Genomic DNA, 14,313 nt, shown 5'->3' on the forward strand with positions numbered 1-14,313 from the left:
GAACTCCTCACAGTGGGCACTGGGGTTGAGAAGGCCACCGAAAGTCCACAGACACAAGTTTATGAGTCACTGGCGGGCTGGGCAGTGTGGCCCTTGAGGGAGTTGGTGGCCCAGGAAGTGTGGCCCTGGGAGTCCTGGCCCCTCACCCCTGGCCTTGCCCCGCCCTCCGAGAATGCCCCTGCCTCTTGTCTCCCTGCCTCTGCTCCCATGCTGCCCGGGATGCCCAGGGCCTCTGACGTGCTGGTGGAAAGAGGAGAGGACTTTCCCTCCAGCCAGCCCTCTGCCGCAGGAGGTGTTTGTGCAGGGGCCCTCTAGGCAGGGCCCTTCCCCTTGTCCCCGCGCCTGGCCAGGCTGATGGCCATGTGGCACCCTGAGCCCTGGGGGTGGGGTGGGGCGTGTGACCAGCGCCACCATCCTCCTGGGGCTCATGCCAGGGGCTCCTCTCAGCCGCACCCCTCCTTGGCCTCACAAAAGAGAGCAGGGGGGCAGTGGGGAGCTGCTGCCCCAAGGCCGCTGGAGGCACTGGGACCCCTGCGCAGGGGTGAGTCGGGGTCGCCAGTATCGGAAGAGTGGGGGCGATTTTCATGGAGCTCGTCCCGCAGTCGGCCTGTCAGGAAGGACCGTAGAGGAGCTGCGGCTCAGGCCCTCTCAGAGTCAAGCTCCGCTCCCCTAGTGGAGCCCCTGAGGCCTTCCGGGGGTCGTGGCTTGTCATGCCTGTCTTCTCCCTCCCAGAGTGCCCCGGGGATGCTCTGCTGGGGGGGAGGGTGCGGGGGGGGGCAGGGTGAGTTTCGTATTCACATTTGCATAGATGCTTAAGTCAGACTGTGGTCCTGTGGAGCCATGGGGTTAAGCATTGGCATCCCCTGGTGTCTGAGAGGCCACAACAGGGGGAACTGGGAGGCGTGTGCCCCTTCATAGCCCCGACTGTGGCCAGGAGCAGGTGGGACCAGCCCCTGAGTGCCATGCAGCAGGGTGACAACTTGAGGAGGTGTGTGCTGCCTGGGCAGCCTCCTCCCTGGTCATGAAGAGCCCTCTGCCCTGTCCTGGGCTGCAGCTTGTTTCTGACCACCTGCCTCCTACATAGGGTGGCCTGCCATATCCATGCCGCTTCACGTCCATCCTTCTTTGCAGCACCCTTGGGCCGTCCCGGAATTGTGCCCACAGAGCCCATGCAGACCACCTAAATAAGGCACAGCCGCCTCTGGAAAGCCGGGGGTAGCTGGGCGAGCCCCGTGACTAGGCCATGAGGGTCAGGGTCAGCTCGGCAGGAGACTGCGGTCCTGCCATCCTTCTGGCCCAGGCGCAGAGTGTGGCTTGATTATGGCCAAAGGGGCTGAACTAGGGGGCCTTGTGGAGGTGGCCGTGCATGGTCCACGCCACCTCCCCGGAGCCGCGAGGGTGGTGACCCACACCGTAACATCCTGTTCCTGCCTTTGGCCCTAGTGTCCACATGACGAGATGTCTGAGTCGGGCCAGTCCTCGGCGGCCGCCACACCCAGTACCACAGGCACCAAGTCCAACACGCCCACATCATCCGTGCCCTCTGCCACGGCCACACCGCTCAATGAGAGCCTGCAGCCCCTGGGGGACTACGGCTCCGGCACCCAGAACAGCAAACGTGCCCGGGAGAAGCGCAGCAGCCGCAACATGGAGGTCCAGGTCACACAGGAGATGCGGAACGTCAGCATAGGTACTGCAGGGGCAGCCATGTCTGGGGCCTGGCCCCACTTTTGTGGGGACAGTCCCGTGGGACCCAGGCCCCCATATGGCCCCACAGTTCCTGCATTGCCTCTTAAGGGCCCCATCTCCAAATACATTCTGATGCTGGTGGCCAGGACTTGAATTCAGGGTCCCACTCAGCCTTGTCATCCCCCAGACAGTCTGAGAGATGGGGGTGTAGGGAAGGCAGGCCATCTGGCTGTGCAGACGGGATCCTGAAAGGCGACAAACAAGGGCCTGAGGGGTGGGCCCCATCCAGCCTGCACTGTGGGAAGAGCCCTCTTCTGATGGGCCCCATGGTGTCACCATAGCAAGGGGCCTCCAGATGGGGCCAGTGGGGCCCTCCTGACACCAGTCTGCATGTCCCCCAGGCATGGGTAGCAGTGACGAGTGGTCTGATGTTCAGGACATCATCGACTCCACCCCAGAGCTGGACACGAGTCGGGAGCCCCGTCTGGACCGCACAGGCAGCAGGTGCTCCTCGGGCCCGCGGCCCAGCTCCAGGGGCCCCGCACTGGCCAGAGGGCTGGGGTCTCTCTCTGGCTCTGAGCAGCCCCACAGGGTACTGGGGAGCCCCATATGTAGTCCACTCACTCTGCCCTGCCCCGGCCGCGTGTCCTCACAGCCCGACCCAGGGGATCGTGAACAAGGCGTTTGGCATCAACACCGACTCTCTGTACCACGAACTGTCGACCGCAGGGTCCGAGGTCATCGGGGATGTGGATGAAGGGGCCGACCTGCTAGGTAAACACACGCCACCGCTTGCTTTTGTTGGTGTGGTTCGGAATGAAAGTAGAGTCTCTGTCAGCCATGGGCTCAGACCTTTTCACGGATTTATTGAGTATATTTCACAGGCCATAATAATTGTCCACGTAAGGCCTACGAGTTGGGGTCTGGGCGCTCATGAGGCTGTGCAGTTCTCTGACTCGGGCAACTTGCATCACCCCAAAGAAGCCCCGCTGTGAGCACTCAGCCGGCTCAGCCCCAGACACCCTCCGGTGCAGAGACACACGGGGCAGTGGCTGTTGCCAGCCCCTCCACCCCCGAGGAGAATGCCCAGGCAGGGTCCGTGCCCCGTGCGACCCTGCACACCACAGGTCCCAGCAGAGCCCCCATGCCCCGGGCAGTGCAGACCGGCTCTTGCCCTCCCATCCTGGGACAGGCCTCAGGCAGGTAGTGTGCCCTGTGTCTGCTGGGCTGGGGCCGCTGGCTAGGGGCTGCCACGTGACTCTGAGGTCAGACCGTGGCCCTTGGGTGCAGCAGACTGGGAGCATTATTGGCTATATTCTCTATTAGTTACTCTTCAATTAAAAAATAGTTTTTAAAAGTGGCCTTGTCCCCAAAACACTTGCCTGACCAATGACACTCCTTGAGCATCTAATGTCCTTCGTGTGACTGTAAACCCCTTGGTCTGCTCTCTCCTGCCGCTCATTTTTGCCGTGTGAACACTGCTGTCGTTGTGCCTGTGGGTGTGAATCCTTGCCCGCAACTCTGATGGTTCTCAAGGGCAGATTCCGGATGTGGGAGCCCAGGGTAACGGTGTGGACTCTGGAGAACTGGCGGCAGGCTGCTTCCTGGGCAGAGCTTCCCCCAGCAGGGGCTGCCTGGCAGCTGGGTGAGGCCCCGGGGCCTGCTGGGAAGGATGCTGTCAGGAGCTGGTGGCAAGCGTGTGGGTGGGAGTGTGCCCTTCACCAGCCACCCCTGCGGGGAGGGCTCCAGGAACCTGAGACAGGTCACGATGGCACCTGAGTTCTTGGGAACTTGATAAAAAGATAAAAGCCTCATCCCTAGGAAATCACACAGACATGCGGCATTTTGCATCTCTGTTGGGGTCTGAGTGCTTGTGGAGGGACCAAGGTACCTTCAGGGGTCACCCCCAGCCGGCCTGGGAGATGGGACATAGAGGAGGGGCCAGCAGAAGCCCACTGCCCCTTGGCCTTCCTTCTGTCTAACGCTCAGCGTACTCTTCACAAGAAGAATAGCACACAGGCCACTGTCCATCTGTGGTATGGCTGTGTCCTGCCCCCTAGAAGAAGAAACCGAGCTCAGGGGGCCGAGGGGAAGTGCAGAGCCAGGACGCAGCCCCGGTCCCACCCGGCAGCACCCTGGCTCTGACCACACTCGTACTCGAGCTCTGTCCACTGAGGAGGCCGTGCTGATACAGACTTTCACAGCCCACATTCACCCAGTGGAAAGAGGGGTACTGTTCAGTGGCTTGGAGCATACTGGGAGCTGAGCAGCCATGGCCACATAACCTTGAGGCATCTGACCCCCAGAAGGAGCCTGTTCCTGCTTGCGGTCACCCCCACCCGCCCCCAGCCTGCTTCCTGTCTGGGGCTCTGCCTGGCATGCACGTTCCCCCTCAGTGGGCCCTCCCCGCTGCCTTTCATTTAGCAAGGTGCCTCCAGGGTCCCCCCATGCTGTGGTAGGTGTCAGAATTTCATCCCTTTCTGTGGCCAGATAACGTGCCGTGGTGCAGCCAGACCACAGTGGGTGCCCCTCCATCCACACAGAGGCGTTTGGGCCATTTCCACTCTGGGCTGCTTTGCTCATGTGCCTGCTATGTTCGTGGGCCCTCGTGCTGTTCTGCAGCGTCCCCAGAGCTGACCAGCCCCTCACTGCCCTCAGCAGGGGTGGCCTGCCCCTCAGTCTGCCCCACTGGTCTCCACCTCCTGCCCCCCTGGCGGCCCCAGGCTGGGAGAGCCCTGATGGTGGCCTGCTGTCCCCCGCTGTCCCCTCCCTCCCCTGCCAGAGCCCTCCTGGCTGTCAGACACCCCAGCACTCAGCTGACCCCCAGTTCATCACTCCAGCTGTCACTTTCATACAACCTCCATAAACAATGATGGAAGGAAAAAGAGGGGAGCTGGGAGCCAAACATTGTGAGTTTTCCCTGGATGGCACGTTGGCTGGGTCAGTGTGCAATTAAAGGTGGGCTTGCTCGCTCAGATGTTGTGGGGCCCCAGGGAGGGAAACAATGCCCGATAAATCTCTTGAGGTCAGTTCACAAGATGGGGTGCCTGACGTGGTCTTCACGAGAAGGCCTTGTCAGGTGGGTCTTGGTCTTGTGGAGCTTGCAGTCAGAACCCTTTTCCCACGTGGTGACTGAGCATGGGTGCTGGGCACTCACATGGCGCTGCCACACTTTATAGGACGGTGACCGCTGGGCACTGCACAGCTCTGAATGAAGCGAGCCCCATTTTGGGGAGGGATGAGCTTGTTGGTGCCTTTCCAGAACCTTAAGTGCAAGAGGCATGTGACAGGCAGCTGTGAGTTCAGGAGGGGCCTAGCACCGTGGCGACCTGCCCATGGGGCACTGAGGCCCAGGAGTCTGCTCTTTGTCAGGGTGGAGGAATGAACTGGGCTGTAGCCTCCTCATTCGAGGGACTGTCCCCAAGTTGGGCTCAGCTGGAGCGTCAATGACGGGAGTCCTGGTCCCCATCACCACATCCGTGGAGGGGGTGACACCTGGCCCTGCATTCCCCATCGGCTTCTGAGCCGGGAGGAGAGCAGGGCAGCTGGCTCCGTGCCTCTGTATTCTGCAATACCAGAAATACACTGGGGCTCTCTCTGAGCAACAAGATAGGTGCCTCTTAAGGTAGTCAGCACGCTTGGTAACACAGCCCTAAAGCTCTAGATGTCTGGATCGGCTGCTCCGTGCATCTCAGCACTGGGACTGTGAATGCCTTTAGCAAAGACGGAAGGGTAAGGGCTGTGGATAGACATGCATTCTGTTTCATTGAGCCAATAACACCACCAATTGTGAGATACATCATTACTTTAGAAATCTTCAAGAAAGAAAAAACATCACTGCAAATTAAACTATAATATGACGTGAATTTTAAGACCCATTTACAGTCTCAGAAATGTTAAGACGTGAAAGATGTACAGCTTACACTAGACAGAGCTGGGAGGAGGGAGTTCATACCATGTAGTGTGTGCTGGGTGCTCTGCCAGGGAACTTTGCATCCAGGCGGCGCCCAGGTGGTGTCCCATCCCCCAGATGCAGAGGCTTCTGAAGCTCCGAGAAGCTGAGCAGCTTCCTGCGCCCCTTAGATTCCAACGTCCTGTGCAGGCTGATCTGACTACATCTACTCTGCTCCACTACAGCGAGCAGCAGGTCCCACCCACGTGGTAACCAGACCCGGAAACGTCGAGAAGTAACCTTGGGAGATACGCAGACCAATGTAGAGAAGTAGAAAACAACTGAAGATGAAAGAGGCCTCAGGTCAATAGAGAAATACTACACGTTCCTGGACCTAAAGACTGAACTCTGTAAAGCTGTAGGGCACCATCGCAGATCAGCCCATTGTACATGAATTCGTCAGGGCTGGCAGAACAGTCCGCAGACTGGTTGTCTTCTGGAACTTAATGGATGGATTCTGAAGCGCATCCAGAGGAGTAAACACAAGAAGCGCCCAGAAGCTTTAGAGAAAGAACAGGGCTGCAGGATTGCCGTGGCCAACATCGGAGCGCTCCGCAGAGCTGTGGTTATGGAGCAGGAAGCCCTGGGGCCACGGGGAACCCCGGCACAGAGAACTGAGGATGGTGCCGGAGCCACGTGGGAATTGAGTGACTGGTACAGGATTTCAAGTCACTGGAAAATGGGCAGGTTCTGACCCAACCTCACACCACACACAGACATAATTTTTAGGGGATTAAAGATTTAAATACAATAAAACAAGGATGATAGAACTGGAAGAGCATATTGGAGAGTTTCACCATCTCCGTCTGCCCAGCCCTGGCACAGAGGGTATGTACCAGCAGGCGGGGCTGTGTGAAAACTAGGAATATATACACACGCGTATGATCTCCACTGCTGAAGGTAAAAGAATGCCAGTACACTAGACAAGGGGCCGAGGATAAAGAGAAGACACCAGCAAACACACAGAAAGGTGCCCAACTTTGGGAAATAAAAGGAACTGAAAATTCAAAGAAAATAGATAAACTTTCCTCAAAAGATTGACAAAAACGAAGAGGGTGCTATTGTGTCATGCTGGGGGAGGTGACTTGTGCAGCCCGGTGGAGTGCCAGTCAGTGTGGGACAGCAGCCAGACACATGGACGAGCAGGACCCCGCTTCTTAAACAGCCACGCGGTGCATACGAGGCCCTGTGTAGGGTTTCCTGGGTGGTCATGCACAGCTATAAATACTCCATGTACCTCTGAAATGCACGATGCTATAGTAAATGATGGGACGTCCTTAACAGAGACTCCTCAGGCAATCAGGGTGGCTGTGGGGAGAGTCCCACAATGCAGTGTTAGCTGGAATACAGCAGGTTCCCTAGCAGGATGGAAAGTGGGCGTGATTTGGCTTTTTTTTTTAAATTTTGTTATCATTAATCTACAATTACATGAAGAGCATTATGTTTACCCGGGTCCCCCCTTCACCAAGTCCCCCCCGCAAACCCCATTACAGTCACTGTCCATCAGCGTAATAAGATGTTGTAGAATCACTACTTGTCTTCCCTGTGTTGTACAGCCCTCCCCATGCCCCCCACACACATTATACATGCTAATCGTAAGGCCCCCTTTCTTCTTCCCCACCCTTATCCCTCCCTTCCCACCCACCCTCCCCAGTCCCTTTCCCTTTGGTAACTGTTAGTCCATTCTTGGGTTCTGTGAATCTGGTGCTGTTTTGCTCATTCAGTTTCTCTTGGTTTTCCTTCTCCAGAGGTTAGTGAAATCATTTGATACTTCTCTTTCTCCACCTGGCTTATTTCACTGGGCATAACACCCTCTAGCTCCATCCGTGTCGTTGCAAATGGTAGGATTTGTTTTCTTCTTATGGCTGAATAATATTCCATTGTGTATATGTACCACATCTTCTTTATCCATCCATCTGCTGATGGACACTTAGGTTGCTTCTATTTCTTGGCTAATGTAAATAGTGCTGCCATAAACATAGGGGTGCACCTGTCTTTTTCAAACTGGGCTGCTGCATTCTTAGGGTAAATTCCTAGAAGTGGAATTCCTGGGTCAAATGGTATTTCTATTTTGAGCATTTTGAGGAACCTCCATACTGCTTTCCACAATGGTTGAACTAATTTGCATTCCCACCAGCAGTGTAGGAGGGTTCCCCTTTCTCCACAGCCTCGCCAACATTTGTTGTTGTTTGTCTTTTGGATGGTGGCGATCCTTACTGGTGTAAGGTGATATCTCATTGTGGTTTTAATTTGCATTTCTCTGATGACAAGTGAAGTGGAGCATCTTTTCATGTGTCTGTTGGCCATCTGAATTTCTTCTTTGGAGAATTGTCCATTCATCTCCTCTGCCCATTTTTTAATTGGATTATTTGCTTTTTGTTTGTTGAGGTGTGTGAGCTCTTTATATATTTTGGATGTCAAGCCTTTATCGGATCTGTCATTTATGAATATATTCTCCCATACTGTAGGGTACCTTTTTGTTCTATTGATGGTGTCCTTTGCTGTACAGAAGCTTTTCAGCTTGATGTAGTCCCACCTGTTCATTTTTGCTGTTGTTCTCCTTGCCCAGGGAGATATGTTCATGAAGAAGTCGCTAATGTTTATATCCAAGAGATTTTTGCCTATGTTCTTTTCTAAGAGTTTTATGGTTTCATGACTTACATTCAGGTCTTTGATCCATTTTGAATTTACTTTTGTATATGGGGTTAGACAGTGATCCAGTTTCATTCTCCTACATGTAGCTGTCCAGTTTTGCCAGCACCACCTGTTGAAGAGACTGTCATTTCCCCATTGTATGTCCATGGCTCCTTTATCAAATATTAATTGACCATATATGTGTGGGTTAATGTCTGGGGTCTCTAATCTGTTTCACTGGTCTGTGGCTCTGTTCTTGTGCCAGTACTGAATTGTCTTGATTACTGTGGCTTTGTAGTAGAGCTTGAAGTTGGGGAGCGAGATCCTCCCCACTTTATTCTTCCTTCTCAGGATTGCTTTGGCTATTTGGGGTCTTTGGTGGTTCCATATGAATTTTTGAACTATTTGTTCCAGTTCGTTGAAGAATGTTGTTGGTAATTTGATAGGGATTGCATCAAATCTGTGTATTGCTTTGGGCAGGATGGCCATTTTGATTATATTAATTAGCCAGGAGCATGGGATGAGTGTCCATCTGTTAGTGTCCTCTTTATTTTCTCTTAAGAGTGTCTTATAGTTTTCAGGGTATAGGTCTTTCACTTCCTTGGTTAGGTTTATTCCTAGGTATTTTATTCTTTTTGATGCAATTGTGAGTGGAATTGTTTTCCCGTGATTCGGCTTTTGGAAACAATTTTTAACAACTCAACACCAAAAAAGCAAATAATTCAGTTAAGCAATGGGCAGAGGACCTGAACAGACATTTTTCTAAACACAGATGCCACCAGACACAAGACAAGATGCTCCACATTGCTAATCATCAGGGACATGCAGACGAAAGCCACAGTGAGGTTTCCCCCCACACCAGACAGAATGGCCACCATCCAAAAGACAAGGAACAGCAAGTGTCGGCGAGGATGTGGAGAAAGGGGAACCCTCCTTCCCATCACAGTGGGAATGTAAACTGGTGCAGCCACTGTGGAAAACAACATGGCAGTTCCTCAAAAAACTACAAGCAAATACCATATGACCTAGCAATTCTACTTCTGGGAATTTACCCAAAGAAACAAAATCACTAGTTTGGAAAGATAGGTGCACCCCTATGTTTATCACAGCACAATTTACAATAGCCAAGTTACAGAAGCAACCCAAGTGCCCATCGATAGATGAATCGAAAAGAAGATGTGATACATACACACAGTGGAATATTACTGAGCCATAGAAAAGAAGCAAGTCTTGCCTTTTGAGACAACATGGATGGACCTAGAGGGTATCAGGCTAAGGGAAATAAACCAGGCAGAGAAAGACAAATACCATTAAATCCCACTCGCACAGCCACTGTCACGCCAGCCCATCTGTGCAGGCCTTGACTGCCCGTCGGCAGGGAGCCAGGCTGCAGATGATCATGTGCTGGGAATGGAGGGGGAGCAGGCCTTGAATTCCCACGGCTGCCCCCACGTGAGACATGGGACTCTGGACCCACGTTCTGGCCTCCCTTTCCCTTCAGGGTTTCTGTCCCTGTGGGGTTTGTTACCCACAGGCCTGGTGACGTGCTCGTATTCCTTCATGCCCTTCGACATGGAAATGACTGGTCACTGTTGCTTTTTATTAGTAAGAATTTCTTTGTTTTGTTTATTCCAGTCACCAATTGACCTCTATCACTTCTTTCCCCCGTCTCTCTGTGCTTCGCTGGACACGCTCCAGGGGAGTTCTCAGGTGTGTATCCCCCTCTGTCTGTGGCCCCACCTCCCCATCGTAGGGCCCGGGTGGAACGGGGTGGCACCTTGGGATGCTCCTTGATGCTGTCAGTCACCCCTGGCTGTGCAGCCAATCCCCCAGTTCTGTTTCAGGCCTGAGGCACATTTGCTTGCCAGTCGACTGCTGCTTGGAAGCTTATTTTGGTTTTGCTCCACTAGCCCACTGACAGTGACCTTGACATCCACGGGGGAGCTGCTGTGCCCCTGACCCCATCTTCTCCAAGCCAGGTTTCCCCAGGGCCACTGCTTAAGGTTCTCTGGAGCCATTACCACAGAACAGTTCAGCAGACAAGGAAGCAGGTCCGGTTCTGTAGCATCTGCCCTCTGTTGGCTGCACCCCAGAGGTCAGGGCTCCTATGAGGCCCTTGCCAAGCGCAGCTCAGGGCCCTCTCCCCATGTGGGAGGCTGCTTCTCAGTAGGACCCTCTGAGCAGCCCCCCATCCTGACAGGCGTCTCAAAGGCATTGGCAGACTTCTCCCATCCTTTCGCCTCCCCCACAACCAGGATTTTTGTGTAAAATGTCCTTTGCATTGCCCTGACCCTCCCCCTCACCCCCAGGTGCCCTTGGCCTGGTGCCCTCTGCAGCCCCAAGGATGAGCTTCCCAGGAGCTGCTGGCTGCGCCCCTTCCCTTGCCCCCCTAGCCCGCTGGAAGTATCCCTAGAGAGCCCCACCTGCAGCTCACTCAGCTTAACGCGCTTGTTTTCTCTCCCTCCCTCTCTCCTTCCTCCTGCCCCGGTTGCCCATCTCCCGGGGGACCTGACGCTCCCATAGTGCGCGATGATTTTTTTGGTAAGGCCAAGGCCCTGTTTCAGTATGTGTGTCTCCCGTTTCCGGTTCCCTCGGTCCACCCGACACCTCCTCACACTTCATGAGCTATTTGCTTGGTTCTGCATGGTGGGGCAGCGGTGGGGGGCTCGGGAGGCTGGCCCGTGGTTTTGCAGGCCCTCCAGTCCCCTGCACCTGGGTGGGGCCAGGGTGGGCGGGAGTGGGGCCTCTGGTGGGCATGGTGAGCTCGTGCTGCGACTCCCCAGCAGCCTCCCTCACGGTAGGCCTGGCCTCCGGGCGCCCCAGCCTGTCGGGTGCACCCTGTCAGGGAGGGAGGCTTCCAGGCTCGAGGCAAGGATGTGAGGATGGGACGGCAGGCAGAGCCCAGGCCCGGGCACACCTGGCATGTGATCTTGTCTCATGGGCGCGTGAGGCTGCAGAGGGAAGTGAATGGGAGGAGCAGCCCTTGGCTTTCCCAGACTGTCCTGAAGAATTAGACTCAGTCCCTTGGGTGGTTTTGTGACATGCCTGCCCAGAGCCGGGCCTGTGGGGTCCTGCCCCCTTCCACTGCCCTGGCTGGGTCCTCCCAGCCTCAGCCGAGGGCACAATCGCCATAGGGCCATCCCATCCCGTCAGCCGTGTTCTCTGCATCCTGTGCTGTCTTCTCTGTCCCTGTTCCCACAGCACCAGCCCCCGTTCTCCCTGGGGAAGCCCTACAGGGACCTGGAACCCCCAGAGCAGGGGGGGCAGAGAGGATGTGGCTGCACTGAGGCCAGCAGGGTTGGCTTGGGCTGTGCTGGTGGCCCGGCCGGTGCAGATCTGTGCTGGCAGAGAGTTGTGAGAGCCCACCCCTGCGGTCCAGAGTACACCCTGGGCTGCTCTGCCCGCCGAGGCAGTGGGGCCTGGCCTGCTCAGTGTGCCCAGAGCCATGCTGGGGCCGCCTGTGAGGCTCGCAGGAGCCGTCCACCCCTGGCTGCGCTGTTGGGAGCAGAGCCCGCAGGGAGACCAGCAGAGGCCTCTTCCCAGGCCGCGTGGCCTCCCTGTGCAGTGGCCTGGGGCAGATGTGGCCTCGGGGCCTCCCCTGCATCTGCTCTCCGGGGGGCAGCCCGCCCACGGGGGTTGTGTGATGCTCTGAGGCAGGCGCAGTAGCTCAGGTCTGGCTTTACCTCTGCACCTCTCATTTCAGGAATGGGCAAGGAAGTGGGGAACCTGCTGCTGGAGAACTCACAGCTTCTGGAGACCAAGTAAGGACGCTCTCCCCTGTACCTCGCTAGGGCCAGGGCCTCCCCGAGACAAGGCAGCCAGCCCCAGGGCCAGGTCAGGACCACCTGCCCCAGCTCGCCCCTCCTGGGGCTGGGACGGGAGGTCGCCGCCTGTCACCACGTTCTGGGCCGACCAGGGTGTGCCTCCTCAGCCACACAGGTGCAGGTGTACCCCTTTGGAACCCCCGTCACATGATGTGTATAGTGGTACACACGGCTCCCATCTTTCTGCCTTTCCAAAGAAACGCTCTGAACGTGGTGAAGAATGACCTCATCGCCAAGGTGGACCAGTTGTCGGGGGAGCAGGAGGTGCTGAAGGGGGACCTGGAAGCTGCCAAGCAGGCCAAACTCAGGCTGGAGGGCCGCATCAAGGACCTGGAGGAGGAGCTGAGGAGGTGGGCAGGCCCGGGGTGTGGCCGGCGCCGTGGGCAGGGATCCGCGGAAGGGGCAGAGCCGCCCGCCTGCCGCCTGCCACCTCCCCACCCCACCGGCCAGTGCTGGGCCGGCTGCACCCTTGAGGTGTTCGCTGCCCGAGGTGGGCCTGCGCGCACTGCTCCGCCCCCTCCCCCTGCAGCTCCCCGTCCTACTGGACTCCACCCGGGCCTGGCCACTGTGCTGCCGGCCACCTGGCCCCTCTGCCAGTCTCACGGGAATCCCCCAAGGGGCAGAGGTCGCATCTTGGGTGTCCTCTCTCTGGACGCTGAGCAGGCCTTCCTGCTGTGCTCACACCTTTATGCTCATTCAGGAGAACGAGAGGACAGATGGTCGAGGGTCCTCAGGACCCCAAGCTCCCCACCCTTGGTCAGCCGGGGTTCAGCCTCAGAGCCCCATCGGGAAGCCCGGGGGTCTCCCCCCCAGCACCGCGCCCTCACCTGTAGCCTCTCTCTTCCCGCCGGCACGGTGTTCCAGTGTTCTGGAGCGGAGCCCTCGGCCCCAGAGGGAGAGGGGGTGTGGGCGGAGCCCCGAGGGGGGTGGCCCCCGTGCGGCTCACCCTGCCGCCCTGGTGGGAGTCCCAGCCCTTGGCTGCAGCAGCCAGGATGGATGCCTGGGTTTCAAGGACACGTGAGCAGCGTGTGGGGCCACCTGTCCCCAGGGATGCTGAGGGCCTGATCCTGAGCGGCGGGACACAGCCTTACCCCTGCCCCGCTTCCCTCCTCGCCCCACAGAGTGAAGTCGGAGGCCATCACTGCCCGCCGTGAACCCAAAGAAGAGGTGGAGGATGTGAGCAGCTATCTCTGTACAGAACTGGTATATTCCACTATTAACATGTGGGCATGGGGGCGGGCAGCAGGGGGTGGGCCCCAGGGACGCGCTAGTTCTTCCGGGTCCCTGAGCCCTCCTCACCCCTCCTGTGTGACATTGCCCCAGCCCCAAGGTGAAGTCAGAACAGGACCCCTCTCAGCCCCAGGCCCTAGTGAGTGCATTTTGCACAGTCCCGGGGGGTCTCCCAGCCTGTGCTGCCCAGCTGCTACCTCGGGTGCTCCAACTTGCAGAGCAGCGCTGCAGAAAAAGCGTCAGCCACCACTGTCCCCCAGACAGGGCAGCTTGGGACCCTCAGACCCCCATCTGCCCTCAAGTCCCCTTGAGGTACATGGAGTGTTCTGAGGAAAGCCCTCTGCTCTTTGCTCCCTGGGTGTTCCCGGGAGTGGCTGTTCAGGTTGGGGGGCTGGTAGGGGCTTTTGCCCTTCCCAACAGAGACCCCTTCCAGCTGCTGCCCAGAATAGAGGCCTGGGCCCAGCCACCCGGCCGCCTTCCTTAAGGCGTACTCTTCAGCCCAAGGGGCTCTTGCCTGCCGGCCTCACCGCTCATCGGCTCTTTGATTTCGGGGTGGTTGGCCACTCGCATCAGGAGGCCGGTCACATTGCAGGGACTCGGTGGACAGGAGCCGTCTCTCTGCCCCTCCTGTGTCACCTGCAGACACTCTTGAGAGGAACAAAGCTCCCAAGGCCTCTGGCTTGGAACACAGGGCAGACCCCCATTTGGGGCACAGGGCAGACCCCCTCGTGTGGGCCCTGGGGCTGCAACCTGCACCTCCATGCTGGGTGGGGAGGGCCCCTGGGGAGGGTGCCTGCCCTCACTGGCCTGCCAGCACCCCCAACCCTGTGCCGGCGTGTAGCTGTGCAGAGTAGAGGGCCCTGCCCCAGGACTCACCTGCAGCAGACCCTGTGCAGACGCACCAGTGTCCCACTCAGACGCAGCGCCGCGGTCCTGCTTGCTGCCTTCCCTAGAGTCTCTCTTCCTGCTTTCCCGCCTTGGGCC

General features: G+C 57.2%; 1 protein-coding gene across 13 annotated transcripts in view; it reads left to right on the top strand.

Annotated features, from left to right (window-relative positions):
• The window catches only part of MAPK8IP3 (mitogen-activated protein kinase 8 interacting protein 3), a 44,562-nt gene that overhangs the window by 22,057 nt on the left and 8,192 nt on the right, over positions 1-14,313 (top strand). For 7 of the 13 annotated variants that reach the window (XR_008992346.1, XM_057487808.1, XM_036915893.2 and 4 more), the window contains 7 exons: positions 1,444-1,690; positions 2,091-2,193; positions 2,345-2,463; positions 9,974-9,985; positions 11,979-12,036; positions 12,297-12,449; positions 13,221-13,302. Coding sequence is in view for 12 of the 13 variants with exons in the window: in XM_057487808.1 (XP_057343791.1) it covers positions 1,444-1,690; positions 2,091-2,193; positions 2,345-2,463; positions 9,974-9,985; positions 11,979-12,036; positions 12,297-12,449; positions 13,221-13,302 (774 nt within the window). In the remaining variant the exon portion in view is untranslated. Of the gene's footprint in view, positions 1-1,443; positions 1,691-2,090; positions 2,194-2,344; positions 2,464-9,973; positions 9,986-10,798; positions 10,817-11,978; positions 12,037-12,296; positions 12,450-13,220; positions 13,303-14,313 lie in introns of all 13 variants that reach the window. The other 6 variants (XM_036915895.2, XM_036915891.2, XM_036915896.2 and 3 more) reach the window with 2 other exon arrangements.

This window comes from Manis pentadactyla, chromosome 10, assembly GCF_030020395.1.
Source record: "Manis pentadactyla isolate mManPen7 chromosome 10, mManPen7.hap1, whole genome shotgun sequence".
In the NCBI taxonomy this organism is placed as follows: domain Eukaryota; kingdom Metazoa; phylum Chordata; class Mammalia; order Pholidota; family Manidae; genus Manis; species Manis pentadactyla.